General features: G+C 40.6%; 1 protein-coding gene across 1 annotated transcript in view; it reads left to right on the top strand.

Moving 5' to 3' along the window:
* The window catches only part of SERAC1 (serine active site containing 1), a 67,254-nt gene that overhangs the window by 16,388 nt on the left and 32,337 nt on the right, over positions 1 to 18,529 (top strand). The window contains exons 4-8 of the mRNA XM_011976426.1: positions 841 to 977; positions 2,485 to 2,574; positions 4,530 to 4,661; positions 6,695 to 6,816; positions 7,868 to 7,996. Coding sequence (XP_011831816.1) covers positions 841 to 977; positions 2,485 to 2,574; positions 4,530 to 4,661; positions 6,695 to 6,816; positions 7,868 to 7,996 — 610 coding nt within the window. The remainder of the gene's footprint in view (positions 1 to 840; positions 978 to 2,484; positions 2,575 to 4,529; positions 4,662 to 6,694; positions 6,817 to 7,867; positions 7,997 to 18,529) is intronic.

The following is an 18,529-nucleotide window of genomic DNA, read 5'->3' as shown; positions in this document are numbered from 1 at the left end:
TTTTTGAGACGAGGTCTCGCTGTGTCGCCCAGGCTGGAGAGCAGTAGCTACTCGTGGGTACAGTCATAGCATGCTGCAGCCTTGAACTTCTGGGCTCGAGGGACCCTCCTGCTTTAGCCTCCGGAATAGCTGAGACTACAGGCCTTGCTACTGTGCCAGCAAAAACAATTTTTTAACTTTTTAAATGTTTTTATTAAAAATGAAAACACAAACCCATTAGCCTAGGCCTACACAGGGTCAGGGTCATCCATATCACTGTCTCCGCCTCCGCATCTTGTCCTACTGCGAGGTCTTCAGGGCAGTGACACGCATGGAGCTGTCATCTCCTGTGATAACACTTTCTTCTGGATACCTTCTGCAGGACCTGCCTTAGGCATTTTACAGTTAAGTAGAAGGAGTACACACTGAAATAGCAATAAAAGTATACTATAGTAAATACATAAATCAGTAACATTTATTATTATCAAGTATTATGTACTCTACATAATTGTATGTGCTAGACTTTTCTAGGATAGGCAGCACGGTAGATTTGTTTACACAGCATCACCACACACATGTGATTAATGTGTTACGTTGGCTACTCAGTCACTAGGAGATACGAATTTTTTTAGCTCCGTTATAATCTTATGAGACCACTATCGTATGTGAGGTCTGTCCTTGAACAAAAAGTCAGTATATGGCGCATGACTGTATAAATGTTATATGCATGTTACTGTATACATGTTATGTTTCCCAATAAAAAAGAAAGAAGTTTACTATGACAAACTTAATAGAGAAGAGTAGCTCTTGTGTTACATTTTGATTGTGTATTTATGATGCATTTTTTCTTTTCTCTTTAAGAGGTTCTCTATTTCTTACATATGAAGTTCTGGCCCTGAAGAAAGCTGTGACATTAGATACTCAAGTGGTAGAAAGAGAAAAAATGAAGTCATATATATATGTGCACACAGTTTCTTTAGATAAAGGAGAAAATCATGGTAAGTTTATTGTGAAGTAAGCCTCTCTTTGTGAAAAATGGAAGCTAGTCATTGAATTTAAAAATATGTCTATTTAAAACACAGTATTAGTAGTACAGATTGAGCTAATTCTAAGAATCACCAAACCCTGTGAAAACCAAGTTCCTAAAGAATTAATTAAGGACCAAAGTTTAGACTTCCACATTTAATCCAGGTTTGCAACTCTCCTAAAACTAAGTGAAGTGAAGACTAACTGGCATTTTTAGTCTGAACCTGGAATTCCACACCTTAGTGGAACTGTCAATACAGAGGCTGGCTCTCAGTTTGGCAAGTACAAAAAACATGATTTTGTCATTTAGCTCTGCGATATTTCTACCTTATTTAAGGGATGTATTCATGCAAACCAAACACATGAGATACATTCGTCAATATGAATGCCAACTCATTATAATTATCTGTCACCAAGGCTAGAAAACCTGTCTTTACTAGTTAGGACACTCCACTTCTCAATATTTAGGACACATGGAAGCCCTCATTAGTGATCATATGGTTGCATGGTGAACATGAAATTTTACAGCAGAGGAGTGTATTTTCCTCAGCATATGGGTAGCATGGTGAGTCACACACTTGACTCACAGCTGCCTGTTCATACACTATTAGCCAGAATGTGCCAGTTAACATGATGTTCCTCGAGTGGGGCAGGCTCTACTGCTTTCCTGTGTCTGTCACCCGCTGCTCTGTTGCTATTAGTTATTATATCACTTTCTGTATTTCAAAATGCTTTTATGGTATGTTTACAATTTCAATTACATAGATAATTGTTGTTGCTTATAATATACCTGTATAATAAGACTTAATCTCTTTAGTAAAGTATCTCCAAACTTCAGTTTGAGGTGAGCTCATCATGAAGGACATTTTCCTGGATATTGCAAAACCTATGTTGTATGTGGAGATTTTCATTAGCTTTAGTAAGTGTTTTTGTAGTTAGTGTTTTTGTTTTTACTTTTCCCTAACTTGGAGAGCAATCTTATTTTGGAATTGAGTGCTCTGTGTTTCCATAATGGTTTTAGTTACATCAATAGTGACAATAAAAAGACAGCGATGCTATTTTGTATTTTCTTTGTGAAAAAATTTGGAGTTAATACATTTCTCTTTGAAACACTGGAGCATAGTGTTAAGAATACATTCTTGGGCGGGGCGTGGTGGCTCACGCCTGTAATCCCAGCACTTTGGGAGGCCAAGGCAGGTGGATCACGAGGTCAGAAGATTGAGACCATCCTGGCTAATATGGTGAAACCCCATCTCTACTAAAAATACAAAAAAATTAGCCAGGAATAGCGCTTGTGGTCCCAGCTATTCGGGAGGCTGAGGCAGGAGAAGGGAGTGAACCCGGGAGGCGGAGCCTGCAGTGAGCGGATATCGCACCACCGAACTCCAGCCTGGGCGACAGAGCAAGATTCTGTCTCAAAAAAAAAAAAAAAAAAAAAGAATACTTTCTTGGTTTTACTTAATTTTATGATCATTTTAGGTATTGCCTGGCAGGCAAGAAAAGAACTTCACAAAGCAGTAAGAAAAGTGTTGGCAACATCCGCCAAGATACTACGGAATCCATTTGCTGGTAAATATCAAATATGTGACTTGGAATCCTTATCAGTAATCTGAAAGTCATTGGAATGATCAACTTGATACTTTTTTTCATTTCTTATACTAATATTTTTTGTAGCTATGGAAAATTAATCAGGCCAGGTGCGGTGGCTCACACCAGCACTTTGGGAGGCTGAGGTGGGTGGATAACCTGAGGTCAGGAGTTTGAGACCAGCCTGGCTAACATGGTGAAACCTCGTCTCTACTAAAAATACAAAAATAGCCAGGCATGGTGGTGGGTGCCTGTAATCCCAGCTACTCAGGAGGCTAAGGCAGGAGAATTGCTTGAACTCAGGTGGCAGAGGTTGCAGTGAGCCAAGATTGTGCAACTGCACTCCAGCCTGGGTGACAGAGTGAGACTGTCTCAAAAAAAGAAAAGAAAAGAAAGAAAATTAATTAGCATTATTCTCTTGGACTGTATTTAATTTTAAGGGCTTAATGCTTTGGACAGTTTTCTTCCTTCCTTAGGTAATTGTGAATAAATATGGAGATAAAATATACCCTATTCTCTTGATAAGTGTTTTATAATTTTAAATTTGTTAGAAAATCACTCCCATGCCTTCTCATAATGAGCATAGTACATCCACAATCATAGATTTCACAATCAGGTTAATCTACAATGTGGAGCTAGATACAAAAGAGCTTATCTGTTCTCCTTAAAAAGTTGGCATTGTGAAAATAAAAGATGAGAAAACTTTCTACAGTTAAAAGAGACTTTATTAAATCCTGGTTTTAGAAAACAACCTTAAAAAAATTTTTTTTTTTTTTTGAAAAATTGGGGAAGCTTGAATATGGAATTAGACTGAATTTTAGATGATTTGGGAAGATTTTTGTTAGTGTTTTTGGGTGTGATAATAGCATTGTGGTTATTTAAGAGAATGCAGGATTGTTCTTAGGAGATGCAGGTTGAACTGTGAAGGGGTAAAATGTCATTTTGTCTACATCATCCTTTCAAATAGTTTGGGAAAAATTACATGTGAATATAGATTAAGAAAATATGGTAAAATAATAAAGAGTTATTGAATCTAGATGTGATGTATGGATGTTAACTTCTTCTTTTTTTTTTTTTTTTTTTGAGACAGTCTTGCTCTGTCACCCAGGCTGGAGTGCAGTGGCACGATCTCTGCTCACTGCAAGCTCTGCCTCCTGGGTTCACTCCATTCTGCTGCCTCAGCCTCCTAAGTAGCTGGGACTACAGGCGCCCACCACCACACCCGACTAATTTTTTGTTTTTGTATTTTTAGTAAAGACGGGGTTTCACGGTGTTAGCCAGGATGGTTTCGATCTCCTGACCTTGTGATCCACCCACCTCGGGCCTCCCAAAGTGCTGGGATTACAGGCGTGAGCCACCGTGCCCAGCCTATGTTAATGTATTCTTTAATTTCTTTCATATATTTGATCTTTTTGAAAAAGTTTTGGGGAGAAAAAGATTTTTAAAATGACCACATATGAAAGACACTAGAATATACAAAACAAAAGCATACATGTTGAACCTGGGCAATGTAACAAGTCCCTGTCTCTAGAAAAAAAAGAAAAAGATTAGTTGCGCCTAATGGTACACACCTGTGATCTCAGCTACTCAGGAGGCTGAGGTGGGAGGATTGCTTGAGGCCAAGAGGTTGAAGCTGCAGTGAGCCATGATCGTGTCACTGCATTCCAGCCTGGGTAACAAAGTGAGACGGTCTCAAAAAACAAAACAAAACTGACCCCTGAACCCCACCAAAAAAAAAGCACACACAATATTCGTAATAATATAAAAGATAATATTACAGAATTGAGAACAAATAATATCAGTTTTTATCAATACCTATATACATGGATTTAACTGTCCAATTGTAGATTTCAAATATTTATAACTTACCATCTTAAAGTGAAGATAAAAGTATTATCTTAGCTGTTCATATTGTCTTGGCTTTTCTTTTTGCAAAGACCCTTTTAGTACAGTTGATATAGAAGATCATGAGTGTGCTGTGTGGCTGCTCCTACGGAAGAGCAAGTCAGATGACAAAACCACGCGACTCGAGGCTGTGCAGGAGATGTCAGAGGCCCATCATTGGCATGGTAATGAGACCACCCGAACAGGTGGCAGGTCTTCAGCTGGCTCTTGATTTCCGATGTAAAAGACAAGGGAGTGAGATTCAGGAAGGAAAATAATTCAGGCAGTCTTAGTATATATAAAAAGTATTTTAAAAATTTTAAGAAGCTTCAATGATACGGAAAGTAGAAAGCCTGCTGACCTGGTAGTCAAATGTGTTTGGTAAGAATGAGCTCAAAAGTGAGGTATATATATTTGTGTAACTTTCTACCAGAACAAAGTTTTATTTGGTTACGTACTTCTTTGAGAGCAACTCTTGATTCTGATAGTTACCTAATGTACTTGAGTTTTCTTTGGGTTTCTATTTAATGAAGTATACTTAATTGCTTGCTACACCATACAATTATATTTGCTTTTACTTTTACAATCTACTTGACTCTAATACTAATAGTTGAATGTACCCAATTTGTATGTGTGTATATCATTTTTAATGGACTATTTGAAATATGTAATTGTGTTTCAGAGTCACACATTTTACAATAAAAATACTTTAAAAAGAACTCATATCTGCTTTGGTTATAGTACATGGACAAAACTATATTTTGTTAGTAGAGCTGTCTTGTAAAAATGGGCAAAATAGAAAAAAATAATTTTCTCAGCTAGGCACAGTGGCTCACACCTGTAATCCCAGCACTTTGGGAGGCTGAGGAGGGTGGATCACTTGAGGCCAGGAGTTCAAGACCAGCCTGGGCAACATGACAAAACCCTGTCTCTACTAAAAAAATACAAAAAATTCAGCTGGGCATGGTGACGTGTGCTTGTAATCCTAGCTACTGGGAGGCTGAGGCACAAGAATTGCGAACCCACGAGGCAGAGTCGTTAGTGAGCTAAGATTGCACCACTGCGCTCCAGCCTGGACAACAGAGCAAAACTGTCTCAAAAAAAAAAAAAAAAAAAAAATTCTCAAAGAAAAGTTAAATTCAGAATGAGATCTCTGAAAATTAATTTGTTAATTGGTTGGCGGCTACAATTATAATAATTTATATTGTAAGTATAAGCTCACTTAATGTTGGTGGAGATTTAGAATAGAAATATTTTTCAAAATTTGCCTTCCAGGGCTCCATTCCAGACTTACTGTATCAGAGAAATCAGAGGAAGTGCCCTGGCCCATAGATTTTGAAAAAGTTCCCCACTTGATCCAGAAGTACTCACCCAGGTTATTATTATTATTAGTTTTTGAGACAGAGTCTTGCTCTGTCACCCAGGCTGAAGTGTAGTGGTACGACTTCCGCTTACTACAACCTCCGTCTCCTGGGTTCAAGCTATTTTCCTGCCTCAGCCTCCCGAATAGCTGGGATTACAGGTGCCCACCACTACGCCTGGCTAATTTTTGTATTTTTAGTGGACACAGGGTTTCACCATGTCGGTCAGGCTGGTCTTGGACTCCTGACCTCAGATGATCCACCCGCTTCGGCTCCAAAAGTGCTGGGATTACAGGCCTGAGCTGCAGTGCCCGGCCAACCCCAGGTTATAAACTGCCATTATTGAAAATAATGTTTGCTTTCATGATTGGAATTTTGTTTTTGATATATAAAGAATGGCATGTTTAATTGAAAGTACTGGTATCTGGAACTGCAGACTAAATATTCATGGGCATTATGAATACCAAAGCACCATAGCATCACCACGGGCCAGTAGGCTTAAACGCAACCTCATGTGTTTTGAGTAGTGGTCGAAACAGCTTTTGAATGCTGGAATTGTTTTAAAAAGAAGTTAAATTGGTTCTGACTTACCAGTTTCCACCTTTGAGCTTCCTTTTTTCCAAAAAGTTAGGCTGTGACCCGGTCTCCAGATATACGTTGAGGAGAACTGTGAGATGAGTCCTGGAAATGTAGCTAGCTTATAGGTATTGTGAATGTAGTTGCACTTGGGACATTTTGGATTACAAATTTGCAGAGCAGTCTAAAACTTAGAGTGCTTTCAGTAGTTTGTTCAGTTAATCTTTACAACATCTATCAGCTGGTTTTGGTATTAACAAAAGATAATGCTTTTTCAATAGATTACCAGTATAGGCTAATTGCTCAAGCCTGTGATCCGAAAACTCTTATTGGTTTGGCACGAAGCAAAGAGAGTGATCTTCGCTTTTTTCTCCTACCACCTCCTTTGCCATCTTTAAAAGAAGTAAGTAAAACAATATTAATAATAATTTAAAGAGTGAAAAATGGTTTAATATATTATCCTCACTTTGGGTACAAAATACTTTAAAAAAGTAGTTGTTGGCTACTTCTCACAAGCAGATAAACTGGAATGTAAAACTGAAATAATAGTAGTTATACAAATATTTGGTTCCTCAGGAGGGGCTGTTCCTGCTATATTATTTTCTGCCTTTGGGAATTGGGAGTCTCTGTAAACCAGTGGGTGACATGCCATAGCATATCAGCATCCATGAGTTGGTCTCTTCTGAGTTTCTGTAGGTCAGGTTTTCTTAGCCTCAGCACTATTGACATTTTGGGCCAGATAATTCTTTGTTGTAGGAAGCTGTTGTGTACATTGTAGGGTGTGTAGCAACATCCCTAGACTCTACTCCCTAGATGCTAGTAGCACCCCCTAGTTGTAACAACCAAAAATGTCCCCAGACATTGCCAGATGTTGCCGAGGCAAAATAGCCCCTGGTTGAGAAACACTGCGACAGATTTAAAGCATGCTTCTTGAGTATCTTTCCTAGACCAGAAAATGAAACTCTTAAAACTTAGGCGTTCGCAGCTTTTTGGAAAATAGGAAAATGAATATGCTAGATATTAATTGCTAGAGAAAATGAGATAGTAACAAGTTCTGGATTTAAAAAGCAGTAGCTTTAATTAGTAAGGGTGCAGTACTTCATTTTGAGTCAAGATGTTGAGAATGTCAAGATGTCAGATGAAAATTCAGAGTTAAAGTTTATAGTACGTCTCTCAGTTTGAAGTAGCAAACGTGAAAATATAGAATTCAAAATTAAATGATTGTTTATTTACCTGGGTGGGTGACTGTTTTCAAGACTGAAAGCAGTAATTAATCTCTGATATCTCTTTCCCTATATCTCTGTATCATATATATATGTATATGTATATATATAGAGAGATGCACATATCATATATGGCTTTGATATATATGGCAAATATTGGCTTTGAGTATTTGGATATTTTTTGTTGTACTCAGTTGTTGAGTATTTATGAAGAATTTCCTTTCATTTCAGGATTCTTCCACTGAAGAAGAGCTCAGGCAGTTGCTGGCTTCCTTACCTCAAACAGAGCTGGATGAGTGTATCCAGTATTTTACATCTTTGGCTCTTAGTGAAAGCAGTCAGAGTCTAGCTGCTCAGAAGGTTAGCTCATGTATTCATTCAGTAAATATTTTTGAGTGTCCACTCTTTCCAATGTATTGTGTCAGGGGCTAGCATTCACCCAGTAACTGAGTAAACATGCTAACTTCTGGTTGTGTGCCATGCCCTGGGCTGGATGTCTGGGATGACAGGGAGGCAGGTAAATAAACAGTCACAGAGTGTGTAAGAGAGATAAAGGTGATTTCAGGAGCCCTTCACTCTGCTTAAGAGGTCATTTACAGCTTCACAGGAAGTAACTCTTAAAATTTTATCTTAAAGAATGAGGGCCGGGTGTGGTGGCTCATGCCTGTAGTCCCAGCGTGTTGGGAGGCTGACACGGGTGGATCACGAGGTCAAGAGATAGAGACCATCCTGGCCAACATGGTGAAACCCCATCTCTACTGAAAATACAAAAATTAGCTGGGCGTGGTGGCGCATGCCCATAGTCCCAGCTACTTGGGAGGCTGAGGTAGGAAAATCGCTTGAACCCGGGAGGCAGAGGTTGCAATGAGCCGAGATTGTGCCACCGCACTCTAGCCTGGTGACAGAGCGAGACTGTCTCAAAAAAAAAAAAGAATGAATAGGGCTGAGCGCAGTGGTCGACAACTGTAATCCCAGTGCGCAGTGCTTTGTGAGGCTGAGGTAGGAGGATTGCCTGAGGCCAATAGTTTGAGACCAGCTTGGGCAACACAGCGAGAACCCCCATGTCTATAAAACATTACAAAAAAAAATTAGTTGGACGTGGTAACATGTGCCTGTAGTTCCAGCTGTTTGAGAGGCTGAGATGGGAGGATTGCTTGAGCCCAGGAGATCGAGGCTTCAGTGAGCTGTGATTGTGCTGCCGCACTCCAGCCTGCGCAATAGAATGAGACCCTGTCTCAAAAAAAAAAAAAAAAAAGAAGAAAACAAGGCTCTCAGTGAATACTGAATTCTGATATTCTTGGGGTGCAAGTTATTCTTTATAAAAATCTCATACCTCTAAGAGAAATCAGAACGAATAACCACCATTATTAACTGCAGTAACTATGTAATCTCAATGAGAGGAACATATTTTGTCAGTAAAAAAAATCACAGTATTCTATATTCTTTGACCAATTAAATGCATTTTCTCATTTTTCCCTTTTATGAGAAATTAGGGACACATCAGTAGACAGGACTTGTCTAGTATACTTTACGTAATTTCCCCTTTTGGGCCATGTCTTGGAATTGCTCCAGTGAATTATAGTGGTGTTTTCTTTTTGAAGCTGAGAGTTCCGTCGTCTGGCGTCTATACCATTTCTGTACACTGACCTTCTTATGCTTTTAAATTCTGTTCCCAAAGTGGCTAGAAGGTGCCATGGTTTTTTGACAAGATATCCCTGGCTCTTTTTGATTCTTCCTGCCCTACGAGATATGGCTGCTTCTCCAAGGAGATCTGATTTTTCTTACAGGAAAAGGTTAAGAGTCCAAAACCCAGGCACTAGGTGTGCGTAATAGTTCTTCATGAAGGTAGAGCTGGTGGATCTTGGGGGCTCCTAGACACCTAAGTAACAGAGCAGAACAATTACCTTTTTCTTAAAAGGTCTTAAATTTATGGTGATATTTCCAATTCAACTAGTTTTCTTTATAATCCACATACCATAAAACCCTTCAAAACTATACAATTCATTCGATGTTAATATACTCATAGAGTTGTATAATCATTACTCCAATCTAATTCCAGAATATTTTCACCATCCCCCAAAGAATCCCTCTAACCATTAGCAGTCACCACTCATTCCCCTCTCCAGCCCCTGGTAACCACGAATCTATTTTTCCTATGGATTGGCCTGTTCTGGACATTTCATATAAATGGAATCATCTAATATGTGGCCTTTTGTGTCTGACTTCTTTCACTTAGCATAATGTTTTCAAGGCTCAACCACATTGTGGCATATCAGTGCTTCATTCCTTTTTATGGCCAAGTAATAGTCCATTGTATGACTATGCCGCATTTTATTTATCTGTTCATCAATGATGGACATTTGGGTCATTCCTATTCTTTGGCTGTTATGTATGAATAATATTTCTATGAACATTCTGTCGTTTGGCTATTATGTATGAATAATACTTCTATGAACATTTCTAATTGGGGAAAAAAAAGCTGTACTGTACAAGATAGGGAAAAAGCAAAGCATTTTTCCTTCTTTCTCACACCCCTTAACACTTCTGACACCAGAAGTGTGGAGGGTTTTTCCCTACACACTCAGCAATTCTCCATAAGACACCAGCTCGGTGTCCTTCCATTTAATTCAGTTCTGACGTCTCTACCTAGAGATGGTATCAGAGCCTATAGGTTAAGGGCTCTGTCCCACAGGACTGCCCCCCACTTCAGATGCCAGTCACGTGTTCCAAGTGTGACCTGTGCTTCTGATCAGCCATAAACTGGCAGTGCCCATGACCCCCTCCTTGGGTTTGATTAATTTACTGGGATGACTCATGGAATTCAGGAAAACACCTGACTTATGCTTACCATTTATTATAAAGGATATGACAGAGGAGAGGGATGGACAGCAGATGGAAGAGACGCATAGGGCAAGCTATATAGGAAGGGGTGCTGAGCCTTCATGCCCCTCCGGGTGCATCACCCTCCAGATATCTCCACGGGTTCTGGTATCCAGAAACTTTCCGAACCCTGTTCTTCGGATTTTCATGGCTTTAATCAGTTGGCATGGTTGATTGAATCATTGACCTTTGGTGATCACCTCAACCTTCAGGCCCCCTGTCCTCCCCAGAGGTTGGTGAATAGGGCAGAAAGTCCCTACCCTCTAATCATGTCCTTAGTCTTTCTGGCCACCAGCCCCCTTCCTGAAACTATTTAGGGGCCCTCCAGCCACCAGTCATCTCATTAGCATACAGAAGAGACTCATCACTCTAGAGGGAACCAGGGGTGGAGACCAAATATATGTTTCTTATTAGATCTCAATATCAACATTCATGTGCATGTCTTTGTGTGGATGTATGTTTTTAGTTCTCTTGAGTATATACCTAGGAGTGGAATTTCTGGGTCTTATGGTAACTCTGTGTAACTTTTTGAGTAACTTTCAAATGTTTTCCACAGAGACTTTACCATTTTACATTCCCACCAGGAATATATGTCATTGTCCATCTTTTCTTCTAGCCATCCCATTGTGTGTGAAGTAGTATCCTCATTCTGGCTTTGATTTGCATTTTCCTAATGCTTAATAATGTTGAGTACCTTTTCACGTGCTGTTGGCACTTACATATCTTCTTTGGAGAAATATCTATTCAAATCCTTGGCCCAATTTTTTTTTAACTAGGGATTTTGTTTTTGTTTTTGAGATGAGGTCTCACTGTGTTGCCCAGGTTGGAATGCAGTAGCTCTTCACAGGCAAAATCATTACGTGCCCTACAGCCTTGAACTCCTGGGCTCAAGTGATCCTCCCACCTCAGCCTCCTGAATAGCTGGGTCTACAGGTGTGAGCCACCATGGCTCCCTTTGCTCATTTTAAAATTGGGTTACTTGTCCTTTCGAAGCATCTTTTCATGTTGTAGCACCCAATTTAAAAATGGGCTTTTGTTTTTTTTTTGTTGAATTGTAAGAGTTCTTGATATATGCTAGATACAAATCTCTTATTAGATATGTTGAATTGTAAGAGTTGAAATTTTTTGTTGTTGAATTGTAAGAGTTCTTTATATTGTTGAATTGTAAGAACTCTTTATGTATTCTGGATACAAATCTCTTGTTAGATATGTAATTTGCAGATATTTCTCCCATTCTGTGGGTTCTTTTCACTTTCTTGATAGTGACCTGTGCACCCCAAATGTTTTTAATTTTCATGAAGTCTGGACAGGCATGGTGGCTTATATCTGTAGTCCTAGCACTTTGGGAGGCGGAGGTGGGAAGATCACTTGAGTCCAGGAGTTTGAAAACAGCCTGGGCAACATTGCAAGACTATCCCTACGAAGAAGAAAAACATTAGCCAGTTGTGGGGTGTGCGCCTGTGATCCTAGCTTCTCAGGAAGCTAAGGCGGGAGGAGCACTTGAGCCCAGGAATTCAAGGCTGCAGTGAGCAGTGATCGTGCCACTGCATTCCAGCTTGGGCAACAGAACAAGTCCCTGTCCCTAAAAAAAAATTTAAAAATAAAAAACATTTTTGATGAAGTCCAATTTATACATTTTTTTTCTTTTGTTGTTTGTGCTGTTGGTGTCAAACCTAGGAAACCACGGGCCTGTCATACCACGTAGTTTCTTATCTAAATCTGTATTCTTCCCTTCTCTATTCTTATGCCCCTGCTTTTCATCTGGAAGCCAGGGAACCACCTCATTTTCAGCAGGCCTTGTCTAACATCTGACAGTTTCAGCTTGGTTGGGACCAGGCTGTTTACAGACAGGGTCTTGTGGACTTGGGTGCTTCTCTGTGTTCTGCCATAGTGTCTCCCACTCCCATCACTAACTTCTCTCCTGCACCCCCATGTCAGAGCTCCTGAGACCTGGCCTGACATTACTGTTTAGTTAATATTCCTCTACCTTCTATAGTGTTCTGTAACCTTACCTTTTGCCAAGTGAAGAGAGGGAAAGTGGTTTAATACCACCATGCCACTTCTTTTTTTTGAAATGGAGTCTCCCTCTGTCACCCAGGCTAGAATGGTGCGGTGGTGTGATCTCGACTCACTACAACCTCTGCCTCCTGGGCTCAAGTAGTTCTCCTGCCTCAGCCTCCCGAGTAGCTGGGACTACAGGCATGTGCCACTACACTAGGCTAATTTTTTTGTATTTTTAGTAGAGTTGGGGTTTCACCATGTTGGTCAGGCTGGTCTCAAACTCCTGACCTCAGGTAATCTTGCCTTGGCCTCCCAAAGTGCTGGGATTATAGGTGTGAGCCACTGTGCCTGGCCCCACTATGCTGCTGCTTTGTGCAGAATTCTTGGCCTCAGCAGTAAAGAGTTACATAGTTTAAATTGGCCTTGTGCATGTGTATGTGTGTGTTCATAGTTAAAATATCATGTGTTTGTGTGTTTTAACATTCACCACCTTGGAGAGGACCTGGGTCTTCTGACAACTTCTCCTACCCATTCCAGGTGCCTCATTTTAAAGATCTTCCCCTAACTAAAGTTTTTCTGAAAAAGTAATTCGTATGACCTTTTTTTTGAGATGAGGGTCTCACTCTGTCACCCAGGTTGGAGCATGGTGGCATGATCTTGGCTCACTACAGCCTCCGCCTTCTGGGCTCAAGTGATCGTCTCACCTCAGCCTCCCGAGTAGCTGGGACTACAGGCATGTACCACCAGGCCTGGCTAATGTTTTTTATATTTTTGGTAGAGACAGGATTTCGCCATGTTGCCCAGGCTGGTCTCTAACTCCTGGCTCAAGAGGTCCACCCAGCCTCAGTCTTCCAAAGTGCTAGTATAACAAGCGAGAGCCACCGTGCCTGGACCATATGACCTTTTAATTGCATTGTCTTTACGCTACACCAATTCAGTACATTTAGGAAACATAGATCACACTGGAAATGATGAAACTGACACTTGAAACGTTTCCATTCTACTTGGGCAGATCACAGACACATATAGATCCATCCTTTAAGTAAAAAATTGTTTTTAGTATTTTTTTAAAAAACAATGAATGCTTTATGTTTAATGAAGCACCTTTGATTTTTCCACTTGGAAGGTACTAGTTTCACTTTGATTTGAGTCCCTGTTCTTTTTTTTAAAACAAGAGGTAGTAGCATATCTTTAATTAATTTTTCAAATAAATATTTAATTTTAATTCTAATGTCCCATCTCTTTAGGCCAGTAAGCACTGCCTTTTACTTTTTTTTTTTTTTGAGGCACAGCATCGCTATATCCCCAGGCTGGAGTGCAGTGGCTCCATCTCGGCTCACTGCAAGCTCTGCCGCCCAGGTTCAAGCGATTCTCCTGCCTCAGCCTCCGAAGTAGCTGGGACTACAGGCGCGAGCCACCACGCCCAGCTGGTTTTTGTGTTTTTAGTAGAGACAGGGTTTCACCATGTTAGCCAGGATGGTCTCGATCTCTTGACCTTGTGATCTGCCTGCCTTGGCCTCCCAAAGTGCTGGGATTACAGGCGTGAGCCACTGCGCCTGGCCTCCTTTTCGTTATTCTTATTCCCCCTACTCTGCCTCAAGTTTGTCATGCCTCCTGGATTTCACATATGCCAGGAGGCTGGGGGTGCTGACATGGCGGGTGGAGAGAGTCCATCTGGTTTGCAGTAATCTGTCTGCCCAGTTTATGAGAGACCTGTCTCATAGTGGTCCCCAAGGGCCCTTCAGTGCCAGTGTGCTGTTTCTATATAAAACTGCTTTCAAGCTGGGCACAGTGGCTCATGCCTGTAGTCCCAGCTACTGAGGAGGCTGAGGCAGGAGGATACACCAGTCCAGAAGTTTGAGGCTGTGGTGCTCTATGATAGCTTCTGTGAACAGCCACTGCACTCCAACCTGGGCGACATAGTGAAACTGCATCTCTAAAAAATAAATAAACAAAACTCCTCATGTACGGAGGCGACTGTCAACCCCAGCATATAGCCAACACAATAATGTTTGGTTTTGGAACAGAGTTCTTAACCTTTGAATACCATGGACTCCTTTTGTGATTTGGTTAAGTCTAGGAACTCAGTTCTAAATGCATAAAATATAATGCATAAGATTACAAAGGAAACAAATTATATTGAAATACTGTTATCAAAAGAGAAAATAAATTCTGATATAATTAATACATGTATTTATGGATGCATTCAATAATAAAATATATTTAAAACATGAAAGTTGAAGTTAATTAAAATTTTTCTCTAACTTTTTATTTTGGAATAATTTCAAATTTAAATAATTGCAAAAATAATACATTTCATTAAGTTTTACCAATTACTGGCTGGGCGCAGTGGCTCACGCCTGTAATCCTAGCACTTTGGGAGGCCGAGGCAGTTAGATCACGAGGTCAGGAAATTGAGACCATCCTGGCTAACACAGTGAAACCCCATCTCTATTAAAAATACAAAAAAATTAGCCAGGCGTGGTGGCGGGCGCCTGTAGTCCCAGCTACTTGGGAGGCTGAGGCAGGAGAATGGTGTGAACTTGGGAGGCAGAGCTTGCAGTGAGCAGAGATCACACCATTGCACTCCAGCCTGGGCAACAGAGCGAGACTCCATCTCAAAAAAAAAAAAAAGATTCACCAATTACTAACATTTTATCCCATTTGTTATATCATCCCTCCCTTTTACTTTCCCTCTCTCTGCAGATATATTTTAAGATACCTATTCACACACATTTAATATTTTTCTCCCTGAGCCATTCATTAGGTACAGACATGATGCCCCAAGGACATTCCCTGAAAGAGCCACAGTACAGTTATCAATTCAGAAAATTTAATATTGATATAATACTGTTGTCTAATATTCAAATACTCCGTATTTGAATTTTCCCAGTAATTCTTTTATGACAGCTTTTTTTTTTTTTTTTTGGAGATGTAGTCGCTCTGTCACCCAGGCTAGAGTGCAGTGGTACAATCTCAGCTCGTTGCAATCTCCGCCTCCCCGGTTCAAGCAATTCTCCTACCTCAGCCTCCTGAGTAGCTGGGATTACAGGCATCCGCCACCACGCCTGACTAATTTTGTATTTTTAGTGGAGACAGGGATGTCACCATGTTGATCAGGCTGGTCTCGAACTCCTGACTTCAGGTGATCTGCCCGCCTTGGCCTCCCAAAGTGCTGGGATTATAGGCATGAACCACTGCGCCCAGCCTATGACAGCCTTTTTCTTTTTAAAAAATCTATTGCAGGATCTAGTCTGGTATTAAGTGTTGCATGTGAGTCTTGTGTATTTAGACTCCTTTTACCTGAAAATTTTTTCAGCCTTTCTCTGTCTTCATGACATTGACATTTTTGAAGAGTACAAAGCAGTGGTTTGTAGATTGGCCCTCAGTTTAGTTTGTCTTATGCTTCCTCATGATTAAATTTGGGTGTGTGTTATTACAGGAATACGATAGAGGTGATTTTGTGTCCTTCCCAGTATGTCATGCCCGGAAGCACGTGATGCCAGCTCACCCCTTATTGCTGATGTTCCCTTTGTTCACTTGATTAAAGTATGTCTGCCAGTTTTCTCTGCTTGAATGTTAATATATTTCTTTATTTGAAATTAATACGGCCGGGTGCGGTGGCTCCCACCACTCTGGGAGGCTGAGGCGGGTAGATCACGAGGTCAGGAGATTGAGACTATCCTGGCTAACACAGTGAAACCCCATCTCTACTAAAAAGACAAAAAATCAGCCGGGTGTGGTGGTGGGTGCCTGTAGTCCCAGCTACTCAGGAGGCTGAGGCAGGAGAATGACGTGAACGTGGAAGGTGGAGCTTGCAGTGAGCCGAGATCTCGCCCCTGCACTCCAGCCTGGGCGCCACAGTGAGACTGTCTCAAAAAAAAAAAAAAAAAAAAAAGAAATTAATACACGATTTGTAGGAGGAGGAACTACTTTGAAATTAGGAGACTGTCCTGTTGCTCTTCAAACTTTCAGCCAGTGGTTTTATTTAATAATATTCTTTGAATGAATCTTGCCTGAATAACAGTTATTGTTAGGTGGTTACAAAATGCTGAGTTTTTCCCCCTAATTTTATTACTCCTTATTCATTTATTTAGTACTCTTCTGTAGGAAAAGCTTTCTTCCTCCTCCCATTTCTCCTTTCTGCCTTTCTTTCTAATCCATATGGGATCACATATGGTTATTTTTCTTCACTAGATTATAATCTATTACTCTCCTTATTCATACTGATGTTCAGATTGTCTCAGGTTTGGCTGTGGGAGCCCCTTCAGGTTGTCTCCCGTGTCTTTTGGAAATGGTTTGTCATTATTTTTGGAGCACTTGCTTATTTTCTGGCATTAGAAAATGTTCGTCGTAGACTTTCCCTATTCTAGCCCTAGAATCAGCTGATTTTTTAAACAGCCTTGGTTCCTTTTAGGGCTTATGGTGTTTAGTAACCAAGTTCTGGGCTAGGGAAGCTCATTGCTGCTGTTGTTGCTTTCAGGCCTTCGGTGGATAGAGCTGGGGAAAAGAGACAGCTTCATATGGTTCTGTTCAATATGTACCTTTTATTTTTTAATGACATACCAGTGTGAATGCTGTTGTTGCTTCGCTGAATGAGAACATTGAACTGTTGATCTCAAATCATTATTGCTAGGGAATACGGAAAGCAGTGTAGATTTGGGATCACTAGTATGAGAATGCAACTTCACCATTTGGTGATAGTTGGCATTGAAAGGAAGGGTGAATATAACTGTATTTTCAGGTAGCTGCAACATGAGATGTGATATGAAAATACCTGTGCTTTCCCTTACAAACAGAATCACAGGGACTGCTAGTGTTACTGTGGTTTATTGTCTGTGTTCATAACTGAATACTATGCAGAATTTCAGTTAGAGGTTAGGAAAGAACAAAGGTAATTTTTTTTCCATCCAAGTTTACACCCTGCCTGCCTTGAATTCTATCTACCCCATACCCCTAAGGACCTTGTTAAAAACTCCTGCTTTAGAATGAACATAATTTTAAAGAACAGTTAGTTTGGACAAATCACAGAGCTCTAAGGTTGTAACTTTTTATGAGGAAACACCAGAGATGGGCCGGGCACGGTGGCTTATGCCTGTAATCCCAGTACTTTGGGAGGCCAAGGTGAGCGGATCACGAGGTCAGGAGATCGAGACCATCCTGTCTAACATGGTGAAACCCCATCTCTACTAAAAATACAAAAAGTTAGCCGGGTGTGGTGGCACGCGCCTGTAGTCCCAGCTACTCGGGAGGCTGAGGCAGGAGAATCACTTGAACCTGGGAGGCGGAGCTTGCAGTGAGCTGAGATCGCACCACTGCACTCCAGCGTAGGTGACAGAGTGAGACTCCATCTCAAGAACAAAACAAAACAAAACAAAACACCAGAGATTGGCTCTTATATATTACTGTTGCCTTCAATTTTTCTACCTATTCCTGTTCCTTTTTTTTTCTGTCTGTTTTCGAGACAGGGTCTCACTCTGTTGCCCAGGCTAGGGTTCAGTGGCATGATCATGGCTTACTGCAACCTTGACCTCCCTGGGTTAGGCAATCCTCCCACCTCAGCCTCCTGGGTAGCTGCGATAGCAGGTGCACCACCTTTCCTAGCTAATTTTTTGTGGAGATGGGATTTCACTGTATTGACCAGGCTGGTCTTGAACGCCTGGGCTCAAGCAATCCACTTGCCTTGGCCTCCCAAAGTGCTGGGATTACAGACGTGAGCCACCACCCTTAGCCTGTACCTACTCTTTATTGTTGTTTTCAATATCGTCATTCTCTAGCTTTTTCTATGCACTTCCTTAATCCTTAGGAAATTATTGTTTGTTGTACTCATAGAATTTGATGTTTGGTGTTTCTTAAATCTTTATGAATTTATTTAGTCTTGTCATATCTTAATTCACTATAAAGCAGCAGTAACTATGTACATTTATTTTTACATTAGGGTTTAGAATATAATCCATACAACCATACTGTGAGTTTGTTCCTTTGTATTCATTCCTTTTTTTTTTTTTTTTT

Source organism: Mandrillus leucophaeus, unplaced genomic scaffold (genome assembly GCF_000951045.1).
Source record: "Mandrillus leucophaeus isolate KB7577 unplaced genomic scaffold, Mleu.le_1.0 Scaffold166, whole genome shotgun sequence".
In the NCBI taxonomy this organism is placed as follows: Eukaryota; Metazoa; Chordata; class Mammalia; order Primates; family Cercopithecidae; genus Mandrillus; species Mandrillus leucophaeus.
Note: the sequence above shows the minus strand (reverse complement) of the source record. Positions and strands in the feature narration are given on the sequence as shown.